This window comes from Alexandromys fortis, unplaced genomic scaffold (assembly GCF_014885135.2).
Source record: "Alexandromys fortis isolate MF-2015 unplaced genomic scaffold, M_Fortis_MF-2015_v1.1 scaffold_55, whole genome shotgun sequence".
Taxonomy (NCBI): Eukaryota; Metazoa; Chordata; class Mammalia; order Rodentia; family Cricetidae; genus Alexandromys; species Alexandromys fortis.
The window spans coordinates 10,162,632-10,184,054 of NW_026067936.1; the positions used below are offsets into that span (position 1 = coordinate 10,162,632).

The 21,423-nt window shown below is 41.9% G+C and overlaps 1 protein-coding gene across 1 annotated transcript; it reads right to left on the reverse strand.

Annotated features, from left to right (window-relative positions):
* Positions 1–384: 384 nt before the first annotated feature.
* Positions 385–21,203, reverse strand: Eri1 (exoribonuclease 1). The gene is made up of 7 exons (XM_050146842.1): positions 20,965–21,203; positions 17,958–18,136; positions 14,411–14,621; positions 12,499–12,582; positions 11,037–11,146; positions 9,670–9,784; positions 385–7,235 (listed from the first exon to the last, which is right to left on the reverse strand). Exons 1-7 carry the CDS (start codon positions 21,061–21,063, stop codon positions 6,993–6,995), a joined length of 1,041 nt encoding a protein of 346 aa, XP_050002799.1. The 5' UTR covers positions 21,064–21,203; the 3' UTR covers positions 385–6,992.
* Between the last annotated feature and the right edge of the window lie 220 nt (positions 21,204–21,423).

Sequence of the window (21,423 nt, forward strand, 5' to 3'; positions counted from 1 at the left end):
ATAAATTTAATATATATATATTTATAAATATAATTTATAAATATAAAATTTATAAATATAAATAGTAATAAAACATTTAGGACAATGTCCAGCACATTAAAGGCACAACTAATGTTAGGTTTTAAAAAACAAAACCAAAACTTATTCCGAACGGTCCCACACCCACATGTATTTGGGCAGCACAAACTGAACCTGGTAGTTAACAAAAAAAAAAAAAAATCTTAAGAGATGGGAACTGGGAGGGGCTGAGGCAGCAGGGTAGTTTTCAGGTGAATAAGATCAAAATACATTGTACGCATGTATAAAATCCTCAAGGAATAAAAATAAAACAGAAAAATTATTCTTAGGACAATAAATAAAATAGTAACTTTGGGCCATCAAAACTATATTCTGGTAGTTTATTATTTTTATTGTAGCATGGAATATTTTTATAGACTATCAAAATTTTCATGATGAACTGAATAAAATCTGTACACAAAATGTCTCTGAATTATACTGTAAGATAATTATCCTCACAACAAATAACAGTTTACTTAAGTCTTGTAAAATTATTACTTCGATCCACCAGCAGAAGAACAAGTTAGACGCCGGCTGCCAGACCAGTTGGTTTTTTAGCAGCAGACAGCACCTGATGCTTTAGTAAAGCACTTTGCATTTACTTCCTACCGCTACCAAACATCTCAGTTCAAAACATCTCACCTTGTACCCACCTAATCTGCTTAGGAGATGACCATTTCATATAAAGCACTGACTTGTTACAACTTAGAGGAAATGCTGAATCTTGTCTGGTAAATCTACCAGAGTTTAAATCCTCACTGCTTTCTATAATGTCATTTTTAAGATTTATTTGAGGTGTTTTGTTTGCATGTATGTATGTGTCCATGAGTCCCTAGTACCTTAGGAGGTCAGAAGAGCACACTGGGTCCCACTGGAACTGGAGTTATGGGTAGTTATGAACCACCATGTGGATCCTGAGGCTCAAAACCAGGCCCCCTGGAAAAGCAGCAAGTGCTCCTAACCACTGGGCCATGTCTTCGACTCCTTTGTATAACCTTTTCATCAGACTACATTGTTTCTTGATGGATTTCATATTCTTCAGAATCCATTAGCATATTTTATTCGCAAACCATTTTCTGACAAAATTAGTTTGATTTGGTTGACTTACTATATTTCATTTTATTCTATAATAGATATTTGACATATATCAAGTCAGGAGTATGTATTCTAATAAAAATAATCTAAAGCGCTAATTATATAAAAATACTGTATCTGTACAAATGTGTTTTGAAAGTAACAGGTTGGACTATCCCAATTCTTGAACACACTGGATTAGAGTTTCCCTAAGGACCAACTAATAGGCACTAAGTCTTGGTACGACCCTTTGAGCTTACATTCCCAAACCTGAGAATGGATCATTCTAATTTACATATACTTCTAACAGTCATATAACCTACAACAAGCGTTTACAATAATAAAAGACCAAGAAGCTAATCATTAACTGGTGACTTTAAAACTCAGTTTTGAAGGCAGAACACAATGTAGTCTTTGGCATGGGATTTAAGAAACTGAATAAAACTGTCCTAGAAGTTATTCCCATTCCTTCTCCTCTTTATGTACGGGATGCACTCACACTGATATGGATACAAGCTTTAAAAATTAAACAGACTACTAGGTGCTCTTTACATTGACTGGTGTCACACATGAGACCCTGGGTCTAACGCCCTGACCCCCCCCCAAAGGAGCACCCCACAGTTTACATTTAGTATCAAATATTTAAAATACTTCTACGGCTTTGTAACACAGAAATGCAAGCAATGAAATACAAGGACGAGATCTGTTGGTCCAGTGGGAATGGCTCTTGCTCTCCTGCCCAGCCACCTTTCCCCACACAGGAGCTGAGCACCACAGTAAAAGTGGGAGCACAGTGACTGCCCTGGGGCTTCCTAAGCAGGCGACGGTCAAGTTTTATGTTTCACTGCTTTTATCCTGTAGGACAGCACAAGGCAAAGCAATCTTCCTTCATTTGCACTAATACAACTCTACATTTGCATCGAATTTTTAGGTCCAACATTGGCATTTTCAGTGGTTTTATTGTATTAGAAAATCTTGATGGAGTAGTTGAGATAACTATGTAATTTAAGAAAGATATACTTTAAAAATCTTTATTCATCTTTACGTTAGGGCTGTTTGTTTTTTCTTTTGAAAATGTGTGTACTCATGCATGTGACTACAGTTGCCCATGAAGGCCAGAAGAGGGCGTCAGATTCCGCAGAGCTGGTTGCTGACAAGTGAGCTCAGGCTCTCTGCAAGGGCAGTATGTACTCTTAACCACTAGTCATTTCTCCAGCCCCTCTCTATGCATTTCTGTGGATAACAGAATTAATTTCTATAGCACTTAGAGCCCATCAGACATAAATGAAACCTATTCTTAATAGATGAGTACTCATGCTAAGGTGAATATGCTATCTACCGACAAGATCAAACCTGGGAAATTTAATGTGCTTTAACTGTGCAATGGAGCCAGGTGTGGTGGCTAACACTTTTAATCTCAGCACTCAAGAGGCAGAGGCAGGTGGGTCTCCAGAGAGTTCAAGGCCAGACTAATATATACACAGCAAGTTCCAGGACAGCCAGGACTGTGCAGTGAGAGCCTGCCTCAAAAACCAAACAAAAACGAAGGTATGCAATGGAATAAGTTTCCTTCTAAAACTCTTTTAAAAAAAGATTTGTGCAAACCAAAAAAGTTGAATTATTGCTCCAAAACAGAAGGGAAGCAATGAATGACCTTTTCAAGGTCAAAGATACTTGGAGAATGTTTAAAATTAGCAATGCAGAGACAGACTAGAATGAATTCAGCATTTGTTTGCTTTTTCTGGCATCTAGAGGGAAAGCCAAGTATTGATAGGGATTAAATATTTCTGACTCTGAGAGTCAGAGTTCATAGGAACAAGAAAATGGAAAGCCACTCTTTCCTCAGAGTAATCAGGATTTAAGTTACCCGCCTTCTTTTGTTCAGGAAGAGGTACCGACCATAAGGGTATATTTCACCATGCCTGTTCTCAACTATACACTGTATGTTAGAGTCTGAGGACAGGATATGTAAGAGCCTATGAATATGTGAATATGAACCTCCGTGGCACCAATCAAGGGTCCAGTGGGCACAGAAACATCAGAAGACATAGTTAGAGTCAGGGTAGGCTGGGATCAAAGTCAGTTCTTAAAAATTAGAAGAGACCAAGCTCGATGGACTGACTACTTTCTGGGGACAAAAGTAGGAGACTGACACACATAAAGCAGGGATAGTTATTAACCTGGGGAAGATGTAAAATATAAGGAGCCCATACTGGAAGGTCTAAACGCCAGGACTTTTATCTAGTGAGAAATGCAGGCTTCTGTGATAGAAGTGCAGCGGAACATTTTAGAAAGACTTATGAGACGAGGAGAGAGGGAGGCACAGTGTCTCCTTGTTGGCTTCACCTTGACACAGCCCACAGGTACTTGAAGGAGTCTCAATGGGAAAAATGCTTCAGAAAGGCCTGTGGACCTACCCGAGTCTTTTCCTTGATTGGCAGTTGACATAGGAAGGCATTGCCCACTGTGGGCGGTGCCACCACTAAGCAGCTTTCCCCAGACTTGCTGCCCTAACTTCTCAGGTGTTGGATAAAACACGCCCTCTACTCCCAAGCTGACTTTGGCCACGGTATTATCACAGCAAGAGAGAAGTTTCACACAGCGGTACGGTTCAATGCATAGCCTACAGCTCAGGTCTTAGAAACACCTCAAATTCCTGTGTTGATGGTACTGAGAGGTAGAAACTGGGGTCAGGTGAGGTCATAAGGGTGGGCCCACCGGATGTTATTAGCAGCTTTACAGGCACAGAGACGGAAGAGGGCGTGTTCTTACTTTTCCTTCCCACCATTCTCTCCACACCATGCTGACATGGCAAGGTCCTCCCCAAATGTACCATCTAGGCACTGGCCCTCCCAGCCTCCAAAACACCCTCTGGTGCTGCTTCTTCTGGTCACTCACGATCCCTCCTTCCCTAGAATCTTACTGCCCACCTTCCCTCCACCTTAGTCTGCACGTTAATATTTTGTAAGGTAACATTCAGGAAGATGGAATAGTTATGCTTCACCTCTCAAGAAACTAATAAACGGTAACTCAATGACAGAGTCTAAGTATCATGTTAGTGACTCCCACGGTCTTTCATGCTAACCCAGCTGAGGAAATCTATCCCCATTGAGGGACAAGCAGGTCTCTAAAGGGAAAAAAAGCAAAGAAAGAAGGGAGGGAAGGATGGAGGGAGGGAGGGAGGGAATCAGAAAAACATTTCTTTGGGGCTGGAGATGGCTCCACGGTTGAATGATGGCTGCTCTTGTAGAAGCATGGACTCAGGTTCCCAGCACCCACATTAGGTGGCTCACAACCACCTGTAACTCCAGTTCCAAGGTGGCATCTGATACCCTCGGAGCTCCACAGGAATCTAAGGGCACATGGTGCACCTAAACTCACACAGGCAAACACACACATAAAAACAAACACTACTTCTTCATTCTTCTGTTTGGGTTAGTCAAAGAAGAAAAAAGTGGAAAATAATATTTTCAGAGTCCATGTCAGTATTTAATACAAACATGAGAGACAAAATACAGCCGAGTGTATGTTATCAGCTGGTGTGGATTTGGAAACAACATAGGTAAAAAACATCTCAGTGTGTCCAAGCAAGTAAAAGGGACACAAGGGAATTAACATGGCTATTGAGGACAAAGGAGAGAGCAGAGGCTTTAAGAAACTATATTACTCTCAGTGTAACAGGTTACAGCAGTAACAAGAATAGAATAGTACAAACATCTTTACACACAGCGGCAGCCACTCTTGAGCATTTTCCTCCCAAGAACTACCTGATTCTACATGTTAAAGACAAGCCATCAGAGCAGAAGCCAAACCAAATCAGAAGGGTCAGTGGAAACTCAAAACATGATGAGAAAGATGGCAAAACACTTAGTAGGACCAAGAATTATAAAAACTTTTACTATTAGAATTATTTAAGAAAAAAAAAGTTAAGTAATTGGTTACTTGTCAGGAAGAAATTTAATCAGCCTGATTTAAAAAACAAAAACCAGAAACCCAGGAAGGCATTAATATTTCCTGCTGTTCTCCAATCTTCCCATTGTAGTTTCAGCTATTTGGTAGCAACTGTACAATCAGGTGGCAATTACTTTTCAAGGGCATGGACCTGCCCTGTGTCAACACGGCGTACCTGGGAAAATCACCTCAAGAGTTAAGCCCAGCGGGCCTCGAGACACAGCATTATTTCCCATTCCTCTCTGGCAGGACAGAAGCATGTTGGCTCAAAAAACCCATAGCCTGTAGTGAGTTCTCAAGCCACCAAGCATGCCTGCTGTCCTTTCTCTTACACACAGGGCTGGAGAAATGATGAAATCTACTTGCCTGGATTGACCACAGAAATAATGTGGCTCCACAGTCACTATTAAGGGTTCAAAACAAAACACAAGCCACGTTAGTGAAATTAGTCCAGGAAGAGCTTGAGAGGGGTTTAATTCCAAAAGTCCATACGTTTGGCCTCCAGATAGTTTCCCATCATTATCTCCAATGCACATTCTGATTTTATGAATAGGAATTATTTTCCAATATACACTGGTCACTCACTAAGACAAGCCAGGTACTTTTACTAACTATGGCACACTTAACTGAGCACAAATGTCAGTAAGTCAGTCTCAAAGTGGGGCAAATACACATTCACAATGGAGAGAAGCTAATGAACAAATCCCTAAAAGCTCCCATTGATTTGTAGGTTATAGCTCTTATAATTTTAACTTTTGTGACACTTTTTGGAGTCGGGTTCTCTTGGTGGGTCCAGGGTGGCCTCAGATTCATCTTCACCCTAACTCCCCAGTACTGGAATTACATGTGTATGTCACAGGCAGGTTCTTCTAACTCTTCACTAATCTTCTCAAAAACTAGATTTCTTACTAGAGCCTGTAGTCTATGACAGGGTTTCAGTTATGAGCTGAAAGTAGACGCATCCCAGTACTTATTACATTACGCTTATTCTTATTTGCTTTGGAAGGCTCAATTCCACTAGTGTGCAAGCAGAGGGTCAGAGGGCACGCTTGAGTCGATTCTCTCAGTCCACCGTGTGAGTCCTGAGACTCAAACTCGGGTTGTCAAGCTTGGTGGTAGACCTTTAAAGCAACTACCTGTCCCGAATACATGCAGTGTTCCAGAAAGAAATACCTGAATTTGCTGCCCAGAAAGCGCGAAGCTGAATGGACCAGAATGTGTGGTGCACAGGACAACTGCTGCTGCTGGCTGAGCAATTCTTCATGTGCCGTGTGGTCAGGCCTACTGTGCTGTATGTGCATCACCGCATACTTTTATTCTTGTCTTCAGTCCCTAGACAATGCAACCATTTTTTTATGCTTTATTAAGTATAAGCTATCTAGAGATCATTTAAGTGTAGGGGAGAATATGTGTAGCTTATATACACACATTATGCTACTTGAAGTAACAAATCCCTCAATGACACCAAGAGGATGACTGCAGTTGAACTTTACCTACAAACTTCAGCTAAAAGGACTATGTTGTACACAAAATCCAATGGGAATATAAACATTACTTTTCAATCCTTTTCACACTTCTAAAAACATATTTAATTTAATGGTATTAATGTAGAAATTCATTTCAAATTTCAACATCAAGGAATAAATCAATAAATCTGCATTTAAAGCCAAACAAACACATCTTGGATACCCCATAGTATAAAATTCAGCTCTAAGCAGGAATGGCTACTGTGTAACAAATACTGCTCATACCAAAAGTGCTGGTGACAAAGAATTCAGAGTGTTCCCCCACTGAGTGTTTGCATACATACCCATCTCTCTGTAACTGTAATAGGATTTTAAATGTTTAAAGGTGCTTGAGGCTGCACTAGCTGGGATACAATCGTAGCAACTGAGTCAACAAATATGCAGCTACTTTCTACTGTGTGGCATTTGTGGAGCTGGAGCGCCCTCTACTGGTAAGGAAGAGGAGACACTCATCAACTGTCCTCCGTGTATTTTTTCATTGATTCGAAGTTCACATCCATCCTGAAGCATCCGAATTGCTATTCTAGCAATATTCCTAGAGTCATCAAGACCACTGTGAGGCCGCCCATCGTAATCCATTCCTAATTTTTCAAGCATTATTGTCAGTTTTGTTTGGCTTCTAGGAACCTGGAAAATAAAAAGTTTAGTAAGTATTTTAAGTACTCTGAACAGTTAAACTAAAAACTAAGAAACAAAACAGTCGGTAGTACCCTATTCTACTTTTCCCAGAGAAAAGCAATTTCACTAAGGCACAGGACAAAAACTTCAAGACAGCAATTATGAATATGCTCAATGACCTTAACAAGAATATGCCTGAATGAAGACCAGGAAAATAAACGATTGGATGAAATAATAAAAACAACTCAAGGCATGAAAGTAAAATCTAAAAGAGAAATAGAAGCATTAAAGTCAAACTGGCAGGTGTGGTAGAACACACCTTTAATCCCAGCACTCGGGAGGGAGAGGCTATCTCAGTAAATTTGAGGCTAGCCTGGTCTACATAGTGAGTTCCTGCACAGTCAGAGCTACGCAGTAAGATCCTGACTCTAAAAGACAAAAACCAAAAATAAAACTCGATTCAGTAAGTCAAAATAAAAATCTCAGAGGAAACTGAGGTGGAAGAGAGAATTTCAGGTCATAAAGACACTATAAAAGAAAAGATTAATCAAAAGAAAATAATAAATCTTAAAACAGAACAAAACCAAAAACAAACAAAATGAAAACCACACAAGACACCTGGGATAAAAGACTATGAAAAGACCAATCCTACAAATACTGATACAAAGGAAGAAGAGGAGACCTAGGTCAAAGGTCCAGAAAATGTTTTTAACAAAATCATAAAAGAAAAATCCCCAAAGCTAAAGAAAGAGATTCCCATCAAGGCTGAAGGGACATACAGAACATCAAATGCACAGGCCCAGAAAAGAAACTCCCCATGGGACTTAATAATCAAAACACCTGTACGCACAGAACAAAGGAAGGATATTAACAGCTGCAAGGGAAAAGACCAAGTCCCATATAAAGGCGACCACTAGCATACCACTGGAGTTCTCAAGAGACTCTGATGCTCACGCACTGAAACAGCACAGGCACCAGCAGACCACGACTCACTAAACCATCAGTCATAGTTGCAGAAGAAAGAAAAACAGTTCGTGGACTCCACTACATAGGCATTTGGGCTGACATAGCCTTGAGCTAGAGAGTTCGATGTCCATCATCCAGCTGTAACTTTGAGGTATTAGCCAGGGGAACAAATTAAAAACGGTGATGTTGAGAAGGTGTGGCCACGCTGTGGAACAGAGAGGCAAGTTAAGACCGAATCAACTCTCAGTGGTCGGGGCGGAAGACAAGTGAGGCCGCTGGACCTCTAACACAGGTGTCAGCAAAACAAAGGCATCCCCAGGGAAGAGGAATACTATCACTGCTTCTCCTGCCTCGCCCTGCCACCATCAGAGAAGCCTCTTTGCACAGCAGATGGGAATTAACAGAAACCCACGACTGGACAATGTACAGTGAGACCTTGGAGCACTCAGTCCTAAGCAGGTGTCTCCATCAAACCCCTCCTCTCAGGGTTCAGGGAGCTATGCAGACGAGGTAAAGGAGCCAGGGGTGAAGGACGACTCCAAGGAAACAGTGTCTTCCCTAAACAGGACTGATGCCTACATGAACTCAGAGACTGAGGCAGCATGCACAGGGCCAGTGAAGGTCAAGCGAGATGGGGTCCCAGTGCTGATGCTGAAGTGGACACAGGCTCCTACCCTAACCAAAGCTCCCTGTAACTGATACACACTAGCAACAGAAGGATTAAGTTTTCTCCAACAGAGTCTGACTGAGTACTCTTGGTACTTTTTGTCTCAGTTTGGGGCATTTTTTGTCTTGTTGGTAGTTTGCTTGTATACTCTGGCTTGTATTTTTATGAGTTCTGTGTGTTTTAGAGAGAGAGAAGGAGCACGGAGTTGAGTGGGTAAAGAGGATTTGGGAGTTGAAAGGGGAAAGCTGTGACCAGAAATATTTATAAAAATGTTTTTAATTAAGAATGGAAATTCTAATAAAAGTGATAGAATAGTGCTCATCTTTCTGCAGAGATGGGGTGCTACTTCAAAAACTACTGATGGATTTATATTTAGATTTATATACCTGGGCATATATGATGCCTAAACATGCGGGCATTCGCTCAACTGTCTGAGAACCGAGAGAGACCCCTGTGCCCTGCAGCTGTGGTCACTCGCACGTTACACCCAGTGCTTAAATAAGGAAGCATGTCTCGACGATACCAGTTTATATGATCTTAAGATATGTCCAAATTGACTGTGGCCGAAGAAAGAAAAACAAAGCATAGAAATCATAACAGCTATTTCATCCTTTACTTCAAAATCAGCATTTTAATGAAGATAGGGGCCCATAAAACACTTCTATAATTTTATAAATACATGCACACAGAGAAAAATCAAAATTTTAAAAACTTAATTTTTTTAATATGCATACAAAATCACAGCTGAATATATATGTAAAATTGAGCAAATATGACCAGCATAACTAATTTAAAAAGTAAAATTTTTACCTTATAAAAGTTTCCGTATGACTTTCGAATATTGATCCACTTTTTAGCAAAAGGAGGGTATTTGAGCCTGCTGAGTTGGCACTGGATGTTCAGGAACTTACTCATATCCCAGGAACTTATAAAGAGAGAAAGGGAATAAAGTAAACGCTACATCAGTACTACAAAGAATACTTTAAGTTGTTCTTTCTGTGTTCTACTTACGTTGACCTTCCCATATTCACACAAAATACCAAGCTGAGAACTTATTAACCTTGATTCCCAGAAAAAAATTTTAAGCTTAAAAAAAAAATGCAGTTATTTTCTTCACCAAGGCTCCTCATCTTGATTGCTCATGGCTCTGATTTCTGTCAAACTGTCACCTTGCTGAGTTCTTTTGTGAAACTGCTAGACTTGCATATTACACCAAACTTATCATTTTAGTTAAGTTCTTTAAGAGTATGCCCTGACACAAAACATGTAAGCAACTAACTTGGAGACAGATTTTAGGGGTGAACATACAGCCTGGCCCGCTGTTCCTCTACTGTGCTTACAGCGGGGTGTACTGCACCCTACTTAATCCTAGCACTGTAGCGGCTGCAGCACACAGACCAGCCTGTGCTCCACAGTGAAGCCTTGTCTCAGAATCAAACCAGTGACCTTGAAGTTACTCTTAGGCAGAGTCAAGAACAGCTGCAAATTTTACAACCCCTCAACTCACTGCTATAAAATCAAAAACAACTACATACCCCATGGCATTACTTCCCCTGTGTATTTTTAACAGCCATCATCAGCCCTCACCAGACAATTGCCTGAGCTGCCTAATTGTTTTGGGGGGGCATCAATTACTGTTTTTGCTACTATTCTAATTAAAAAGAAAAACAAACAAACTACCGATTTTGAATGATCCGTCCCAGAATTTAAGGTCATATGTGCAGAGCTCTAAGTCTTCTATGTCAGCAACAACTTAACATGGGAGCACACACCACCATGGCAGACACTAGACCAGAAGATCTTTAGGGCTTTTTTCTTCACCTTTGATGACATTGTGGTACAGTGACCTTGGCACAATGTCTGTGCCCCTTTCAACCCTTTAGACCTTCCTATTAGTTCTTCATTTCCCCTTTTCCTTTTCTTATTTGGAGAAGAGGCACAAGTAGGATTTTGAGATATAATCTCAAAATACAGCTGAGGATTGCCTCCAATTCACTACGTAGGCTGACCTTGAATTGCTAATCCTCCTGCCTCCAACTCTCAAGTGGGGAACGACCCTTTCTTGTGCAGTGACTCCTGGGGACTTACTAAATAACATTGCATTGACAGTCTAGACACTCAATGAGTAAGAGCCTCTTCACTGGTAAACAGGAATGAAACTGCATTTTCCTACTTACCCATCTGTTAATATGCAGTATTTGTACTTAGTTCCTAACTCCTTTGACTTCATCCACTCAATTACTTTTTTCAGGACCTGAGGGAAAGCATCGGCTCTGTCTACCTGATCCTGAAGACAGAAGGAGAACAAGGTTAGGACAGCTATGGCTTGTGGCCCTGCAACACACCCAGGCATAAACCGGAGAACAAACAGTTCCTGAACTGTTAAACTCTGATTTCAATGACTTAGACCTACTTACCACCTAAATGTTAATCTGAGAAAATGAATTCATTTTATGGCCAAGAATTAAAGACTGCTTTCAAGTGAGTATACAACTCTCCCAAAATTAAGAATTAAGATGGTCCCGGTTTTGTTAATGACACAGGTGACCTAGAGTCACTGGGAAGAGTAAAGCTCAATAGAAGGATTGCTGGACCAGACTGGCCTGTGGGCACTGAACTATGTGTAGAGAGTGTGAAACTAATGAAGGATCCAAATAAATTTTAAAAGGCCTATTTATTAAAACATAAACAAAAACCAGAGATAGACCACCAAAGGTATATAGTCAAGATTGTAAACAGACATGTTCCAAATCCTATCTAAATACAGCAGTGACACTTACCTTACTAAAGCTCCATTTTACAACTGAATTCTTTTCTGTGTTTTTCCAGACAGGGTTTGTCTGTGCAATAGCCCTAGTTGTCCTAGAACTAGCTCAATGGACAAGGCTGCCTCACACTCACAGAGATTAAAGGCGAGCACCACCACCGCCCAGTTTACAACTAACATCCTGACTGCACCATTATAACTACCGGGGGTGGGGAGGAGGGAGTAACAAAAATGCTATCATGTGTAGTTTGGCTTTAACTTTTGTTTCTGAAGAAAGGCTCTGTCAGTGCTGCCCAAGCTGGTCTCAAATGTCTGAGCTAAGAGGGCATCTAGCCTCCAAACTGAGCCCCTTACTCCCTTAGCAAGTGAAACTATAGCACACACCACTGTACCAGTCCTAAGACCTTCTGTTTGCTTAAAAAAAATTGTCATTATTGTTACTACAGATAATTATTGATTTATTATTTTAAAAAGCCCCTTAATTGTCTGTGCATGGGTACTTGGCCTTTGTGTGCACCATGTGCATGTTCAGTGCTCATGGAGGCCGGAAGAGGGCACTGGAACCTGGATCTGGAGTTACAGATAGTTGTGAGTGACCATGTGGGTGCTGGGGATTGAATCCATGTCCTCTGAAAGAACAGCCAATGCTCCTAACTTGCTGAACTATCTCTTAAACCACCTCCTACTTTTTGTTTTAATCACAGTATGGAAAGAAAGACTTTCACCAAACAGGGAAAACAACACATTAAATTGCTCATAATGATATTTTTATACTATTCACAAAATAAATGAAATTTAAAATTTTCTTTTCAAATTCAAAATAAACAAGCACCCACCACCAAAACTAACAGAAATTGAGACAGAATTATCACCTGAGTAATTCCAGTGAGACTGATGCAGAAATCTGAAAGCTGTGAGTTAACCTCTGGCCTCACATACTGCTGAAACGTGTCTTCCTGCAGGGAGGTACACAAGGGAAAGCGCTTTATGTGACTACAGTACGGACACACACGCAAAACAAATCCAGCCACAGCAGAAATACATGGCAGATCTGCTATTCATGGCAGATCATTTTTGAGTTCCCAAGGGAACTTCCCCAACAAAAAGTCCTCTGATATTTAAATGTAAAGACAGTTTATTTTGTTTTTTTAAAAACATCATGTCAGCAGGTGTCTAAAAGCAAACCTTCAAAGTTAAGGTAAATATTTTCTTGGCGAGAAAACGTTGGTCATTTTGTTTACAGCATGTTCAGAACATTAAGCCTATTGAAGTTGGTGCATTACGATAATGGGTTTTAAAAATGACACGTTTTTTGAAAATAGGAGGTTTCAGTCATAGGAAATCAGCCTGAGATTGAACAAACGAAATACATGGGTTTAATAATAAATTAATTCATAAAAACAGGAGATAATCATCCGTAAGAGGCTAAATCATACATGGAATATGTTTTTTATTTAATGTTAAAACAGGAGTCGTGGCAAGGTTTTTAAAGGGTCCTTGGGCCACTGTGTTGAAATAAGCTGGTAACAAAGATAGAACACAGACCTACTGATGAAGAATTGCCCAGAAGCCTGGAATAGGTAGGCCAGAGAACCAAGAGATCCTTGCTAAACAAAATGGGTGGAGGGAACCATCTCCCCAAAGTTATCCTGATTGTCACACACAGACTGTGGTGTGTACACACACACACACACACACACACACACACACACACACACACACACACGCCCACATAAGTTTTTTAAAGAGAGTATACAGTTTAAGCTTGACTGAATGGAGTGGATATAAGAGATGACGGGAAGAAAGCAAATGAAGACAGAAGGGTATGGAACTTACTGACGGGTTTTCCATAAATGAAGAAGAGGGGTAGTAGCAGCTGAGTGGAGTAAGAGGAGGGTTTCCCTGCGGTGGGACAACATGAGAACACGCCAGAAGGCAATGCACCCGACTGTTTAGTGCTTACAGTGCCCCAAGCTCAGAGATGTCTGAGTTAGCCAGGACACCTGCCTGCACAGCTGCCATTTTCCCTTTTGACTATTGATCTGTTGTGGAGCAGACAGTTTTAGAAAGAGGCTGGGTCCCGCAGGAAACAAACAGAAGAAGGAGGAGGAGAGAGCCCCCAAGGGGGTGGAGACGAAGGGCACAGCACATCACCACGTACGAGGTCTGTCTGTCTTAGTGACCAGACACAGGCCTATGACATCTCCTTGATACCATTTTAAAGGTAAGAAGTATGTTTAGGAGTACATTCTATGACGCCCTGAACTAACAATGCAATGCCAGCAATCACCTAGGGTATGCAAAGTCTGGTTTGGGAATTTAGGTCCAGCTACTACCGCCCCCGCAATGCCACCAGCAGTATTTCTACAAACTATCCTCCACCCTCACTGAACATCAAAACCGCCTACGGTGCTCTAAAAAGTAAGCTGATGCCAAGGGCCGTCCACAGAACTAGACTCTTATCTCTGGGGCCAGGGGCAAGCACCAGGGTATTTTTCCATTGTCTTTGTCACTTCCCTAGAGATTGCCATCTACTCAGCTGTTCTGAGCACCAGAAAAGCACCACAATTTCAGTTCACGGAGAAGAAAAGCAGGTCCTGGATTCACTTCATTATGGTTTCTCTATTAAATAATCATGCAGATAGGGAGCACACAGCAATGTGCAAAAATCTCCTTTTCGAATTCTATTTCCAGCTAAAATGGCAGACAGGCGCTTCCAGTTTCCTACTGAACACCAGAACAGTTGTTACTAAAAATAAGATAAAAACACAACAATTCACTTACTATTTCTAAGGTGTGCGTATTCAACAGAACAACAGGAAACTCGATGATTTCATGTATGAACTCAGCTGGGTTTCCCTCTTCACAAGTAGCTTCAAAGTCAATAATACAAATGTAGTCATAGTAACTGTCCACGTAACTGCTTTCTTTCAGCATCAACTTCTGCTTCTTGTAATAGTTTTTCAATCTCTTCTTTAGGACATCCTTGACCCCTCTAAAACAGCAGAAGATCAGGTAAACGTTACAGTCGAGAATCCTCAGTCCTAACTGCAGGCACGAGGTTGAACAGTCCAAATCACAGCATAACTAACGAACACTAGCTAAGACAAATGGGGAGAAGGAAAAACTCAAAGCTAAGTTAGCAAAGAGCTAATGAAAACAGAATGCTTAATGCGACAAATTTTCCTTCACAAGAGAAGTTTTGTCTTCATTATATCTAGTATTTTAAGCCATAACTGTGCACATGTGTTATGTGCACACACACACAACACTGCCTTATATGTTAAGACACACATGATATAAAAACTGAAGATAACTGGACAAACTGTAGTGTTGAGTGAGAAAATGCAGACACATTGAACATATTGTACTCCTTCTGGTATTCATGGGTTAGACAACTAAACCAACAAAAAATTTTTAAGGGTATGAAAGCATTACGGCCCTAAAGTTGAATGTCTTATAGCTACTTGAAAAGTAATTCAAGATACACCACCCTAGGGCCCACTTTGAGTGAACACTAACATACTCACAGGTCGACTAGAAGTAGGTTATTTTTTTGTCACATTGCCAATCAGAGACTTAAAAGTCACGTTTTAAGCCGTTTGCTTTCCTTTCTTACCCACTGAAGCACTGAGCAAGAACCCTACCTATGAAAGCTGGTAATCAACCAGCTGCTTGTTTTGAGACTGTTTTAGTGTTTACTCTTTTAAGAGGCAGGGTCTCATTATATAGTCCTTGCTGTCCTGGAACTCATTATGCATAGTGCTATATTATGTATGTTTTAATAAATAAAGCTGCCTGAAGATCAGAGGGCAAAGCAGCCATACTAGTCAGCCATACAAGCCGGGCAGTGGTAGAGCGTGCCTTTCATCCCAGCTTTTCAGAGGGATCTCTGTGAGTTCAAGGCCACCCTGGACAACACAAGATAGAACTTGTCTAAAAGAGAAACAGAGCTCATAGAAAGGTGATCCTAGCACTTGTGATCACATGCCTTTAATCTCACACTCCTTTAGTCCCAGCACTACGGAGGTGGAGGTGGAGACAGGAGCGATATGGTTGGGCAAAGAGAAGAATATAAAGAAGAGACAGGCACTCAGTGGAGTGTGTAGTCTTCAGGATTCTTAGAGACAGAATCTCAGCCATTTCAGTCTAAAGATTTGGTAGAGATAAAAGGTTTCTCTAATGGTTGGCTGTTTTACTTTTCTGATCTTCATGATGAACCCAAATATCTGCCTCATGGTGTTTATTATTCATGTTTACTATTATGTAGACCAGGCTGACCTTGACCTTGGAGATACACCTGCCTCTGCCTCCCAGTTACTGGAAGTAAAGGCTTACACATGACCAGCATTTCAGTGTTTTCTTTACACATTATCAAAACATAGAAAAGTCCCTCGACCCTTTTCATATTAAGACATCAAGTGACCAGCGAGATGTGACTACTTCTATTTCTTTCCTCTCCATTTGTCTGTCTGTCTGTCTGTCTGTCTGTCTATCTATCTATCTATCTATCTATCTATCTATCTATCTATCTATCTATCTATCGTTTCTCTAAAGAAATGGCACTGCAAACCTGATGCAGCACAAACACTGAACTAGCTGCCCTGGGTAAAAACTTCTCCCTAACATTCGCCTGGCTCCTCCTTATCCAAATGTCATGTTTACCAGGTTGACTTCTGAACACTACCTGAACCAGGTTGTCCTCAATCCTCTCCACAATGGCTTCTCTTAGTTTCCTAGACTACGGCAGAGGCTGCCTGTGATCACAGCCTGCAGCATACTGCTTCACCCGACTTAAGAACTGAGCACTAATTCAATGCAGGTCATCTTCGGTGGCTTCCCTGCATCACAAGGAATAAAGGACTTCAGCATAGGGCTCCTTCACTTTGCTCGAGGTACCATTTCAGTATCACTGTCCAACATTCCTTCTCCCCACAGCATGCTGCTACACTGGAAGCTGTGGATAAAGAGCACTGTGTGCTGTAGCCTTGATACACAGCGTGCTTTTGAATTCCTTAAGTCTGGTTGTACGATTAAGACAAGAATATATGACTGAAAAATAGAAATTATAAGTTTTCTGGTTTTTTTCTTGTTTTTAATTTCTTTTTGCCTGAAATATGCTCTTCCCTTTCCTACTTGGCATAATTTAAATGTCCCACTTCTGAACTCCTGAACACACTGCACTGCGACACTCAGATTTCCAACACTACCCTGACTACTCTAATTGTGACATTTGTGTGTTTTCTCAAGACTGAGATTTTTCTGGGTGGGTAATGTGTCGGTGTCTGGTGCAGTGCTTACAGTTCCAACAGGTGTTGAGTAAATGCATCTAGATCTCTAGCTCCATGAACTGATCTTCACACCTAGGGAGAATAAGTTTTCTCAGACATCTTCTGTAGGCCACAGGCTGTACTTTAATAACGGAAAGAGCAAAGAGAAAATCAAGACTTTCCTTACAAACTGTGGCAGACCGTCTGGAAGGGAACAAGTCTTATCTGAAAGTTAGTGGGGGCAGTCCACTTTGAGAGATAAGAAGTCTACTGCCCAGAATAATGTTCTCAACTGTTACACACAGTCAAGATTTTTTTTCTTGATATCAAACACTGTGCCTTTTTCTGGATGCTAAAAGTCAGAATGCCACATACCTCAAACTTTAAAAAAACAAAACAGAAAAGTGGGAAGGGGTAGAAAATAGTTCTGTAAACATATGTGTCTAATTCTCAGAAGACAGAGGGTTCACTAAGCTACATTTTCCCATTCGGTACGGCTAAATGTGATGGACACAACAGTTCCTTCAGAAGCTAAAACAAAGTGACTGATTTGTATGGACGTGAAGGATTTCCACCTGATTTCAGACAAACCTGTTATAAAAATATATGCAACTAAATAAAAATATCCTCTATCATGTCAAGTAAATGACCAACTATTAAGCAAAATTTTCAAGACCAATATGGCGAACAAGCCAGGAGGCAGAGGCAGGAGGACTGTGTGCTCAAGGCCAGCTCAGACTATACAAGACCTCTTAAAAGTAAAACTTAAACAACATTCTTGCTACAACAGCCATGACTATACATGTATACACTGATGGTATGTTTCAACACAGTCACAAACTTTGATTTGGAGATCTCCTTTGCTATCTAAAGAAGAACAAAACAAAGTTGCATGCCAAGACTCAAGCTAAAGAATATAAACTACAGTTGTAATTTGAATTATCTCATAATAGGATTTTCATTTTTAGTCTTGTCAAGGTTTTCTAAAGTGAGCAGGTACTACTTCTGTAACTGTTTTTAAGAAGCAGAGTGTATACTAGGTTAATGTTAGTTTTCATTACCTTGTTTCAAGTTTAAATTCTGAGAGCTTGGCTCTGAGTTCCTCCTTACTCATTCTATTAATACAGCCATTTGCCATTGCAATCTCTTTGTAAACTGGGTCACTGAAGTCACTTCCATTGGAGATGATGATCTTAGATCCATCTGTGTCTTTGCCATCCAGTCTACATCGCTGCTTTTTCTACGAAAAAGGGAGAGATAATTTACAATTAGTGCAAATATATTTTATTTTTAAAGATGCAAATTCCTAAGGGCTCTCCATGTTATATGTTCAATGAAAGGCTCCCCTTGGCGCCAGTGGAGGAAAGCAGGAAGATGAAAGATGTGTTTCCAATGTAATTGGCCCTGCTCTGCTCTGAGTCATGAGATTCCTCAGACGCAATGAAGCTAAGTAAAAAGAGGACAGAATTAGAGTCAGAGCATGACAGTCTGGGCCCCAGCTGGCCATTTACAGCAGCAGGGCCTTGGGCCACTGACAAGCAGTTCCCTCACCTATACAAATATACCTGTCCTAGATGGTATTTGCTAATGGTAAACAGTATTTAGGTAGCATTTACTCTAAGTATGAAATTGTGTATATAGCAAGCTAACTACTAATGAACAGTAATTTTACTTTACAGTCATCAGACTGTAAACAAGTCTTTTCACAAACAATATCCTGAAACTAAGCCAAGTTTAAGTGACCTTTTACATCACTATGTGTATGTATCAGCGACTTCCTCAGAACTTTTCAGTCTGGCTTTATTTCACAAAGCTAACAGAACCCACCAGGAAGGAAAGGAAACAGATTTCCGGTTCACTACTGAAATGCCACAGGACTTAAGCAAACATATGCATTCTGCTTCAAAGCTCATAAATTGTCCCACAGTCATCAGTCATTCAGATCTACAGTGTTGCTTTTCTGTCATTTGACTCCATTCTATTTTCCTCATGGATAGATCTAAAATACAAATACACTATCTTCTAAAGTTAATTATGTTCTACATGTGATGCTACAAACATAAACTATGTTTTCAGCAGCCTCAGAAACAATTTATTTGCTAATAATAACTAATAGCATATTGATGTGTATTTACTTGGCCATAATGCAGTCCCTAACTTAAACTGATCTTGACAGATCAAGGTTAACTCCCCCCCCTCCTCAACCCTGCAAATGCCCAGGTTGTACTGCTAGGGGTCGTGCAGAGTACTCATTCCTTTCACATTATGGGAAATGGATATGAACTTGTACATTAATTTGCTATACTGTAGAGAAGTACTTTAAAGTGTGGAACTTAAGGCTGGGCTACACTTTCCAGAATAAAAATATGACTCTCCTTAAAAGTTGCTGGATTTTTCTATAGGGAAAGGTTCTATCTTGACCTCTGAATGCTCTTTCAAGTAAATACAACCTACTGTTTCTGAGGTGAGACTCTTATAGAGTAACTACAAAGTAACTACTTTTAAGTAACTCCTGTGTCCACACTCTTGTTGATAAAACTACCAAAACTATGCACTACCTACTTACAAAAGAAAAGCTTTTGCATTTGCAGGTTGAAACAAAAATGCCCAAACATTAAAATGTTTCTTTTTCTACTGGTTTACAACATCACTGAAGCTAAAGTCAATGGAAATTTACTAGATAAATCTCAAAAACAACCAACAATTTTGTGAGGCTGAAGTCAAGGGGGAATATATATATTCATCTGTTAAAAGCACTTAACAGTTAAGGTTTTAACAGGCAAAATAGTCGCTAATATCAATCTGAACACAGGTCCAGAACACAAAGCATTCCATTTCAAAGTTCCGGGACTTTGAAGACAGTGAGGTATCCTCAGTTTCTCTTAGGAAAAGCTCTGCAAATTAGCTTTAAAAGTGACTTAGGTGATGTTATTGACAACACGGATTAGAACAAAAGGGGCATCATTCCAGTGCGGGCGAGTGCAAGCCTCTGTCAGCCTTCCAAAGTACCCAGTTAACAAGCGCAGTAAGATAACGCTGTAAAGATCCGGAGGAAGAGTGGTCAGGATAAGGGAACACAAGATTCTTAAGGGGGGGAAAAAACCCTACTAAAGAAGAACACAGGGAAGTCAGAGTGGACAGCAAAGCAAAGATGTTCACTATGCAATGGGCAAAGGCGGCAGGGGCAAACGGAAGGCACGGAACGATGGGAGTAAATTAGATACATTCAGACTGTTAAAAGATCACTCAAGAGCAATTTCTGCTTTTGCAAGCGGACGGGAGTTCGGTCCCCAGGATCCATGTCTAACCTCTAACTCTGGTCTTTGAAGGCACCTGCACACTCGTGGCATCCACTACACACATATGCATTGAAAGTAACATTTTAAAAGAGTATTCTGGCTACTACACGAAGGTGTAAATGGAAAGAACAAAGACACTAGGAAGCATCTCCCGAACACCCACGTTTTGACGTTTTGGTTTTGACCCTACACTTCCACGGCTGGGCAGATCATCTCCCCAGCCCCGCGAAGACCCTGGATTTCCAGTGCTCAACTCCTGCGGCGAAAAAGCACGGAGTTTTTAGCGTCTCCTTCCCAAGCCGCAGGGCTTGCCAACACTAACCCATCAAGATGAGTAACTAAGTCTGGGGAGGCGTCTTACAGTCTCGCCGCTGTCTCGAGGATGGACAGGCGGGGTACCAAACTACTTCGGAAGCCGGTTGTGGCTGGACTCTCGAGATAGCAGGGGACAGAGGAAGCCGGGAGGGGGGGGGTCCCTTCGAGAGCCGGTAGAGACGGCGGCAGTGCGGTGGTCTGGGGCAGGCACAGGCTGCGGGAAGCACCCCAGGCGGCTAGAAACCCCACCCGCGGGTGGTCGAGCGCCGGCGCCAGCTCAGCCAATCAGCGGCCGCGGGGCTGGTGGAAGGGCAGTGCGCCCGCGCAGGCCGAATGTTTACGCAGAATTCTCACTCGGAACTTCCCGCCCGACCTCCTCCCTCAAGCCGAGACGGGCTCGCCCGGATGGCGACGGAGCCGGGGAAGCGAGGCAGCCCCGCGCGAGCACCCTCACCTCCACGCTCAGCGGCCGCGGCTCCTCACACTCGGCCCGCGGCGTCTTCTGCTGAGCCGCTTCGCCGCCGCCACGCGGCCGGCCCCGCTCGTCCTCCATGCCGCCTCTCACGCCGGGAGATGGCCGCCGCCGCTCGCTCCCACGCCGCCGAGCCCCGCGAAGCCGCCTTTCTCCCTTGTAAGAAAACTACCACGCTCGGGTTCCCGCGGCGGCTGCCACACAAACTCCGCCGGACGCCTCCTACTTCCGGGAGCGAGCGGCGTCGTCACGCCGCGCAGGCGAAGTGGGCGGGAGTGTGCGCGCGTGCGCGCCAGGACGGCGGCGGGAAAGAGCCCGGCAGAGGAGCGCCAGGGGGAAGTGGGCGTGGTCGATTGGCGTGGTCAAGGCGCGCTTTCCAGGGTGTGCCCATTGCCTAGGCTACGGGTGGACGCTACCCTAATTAGTGTTTTGCTTTTTTTG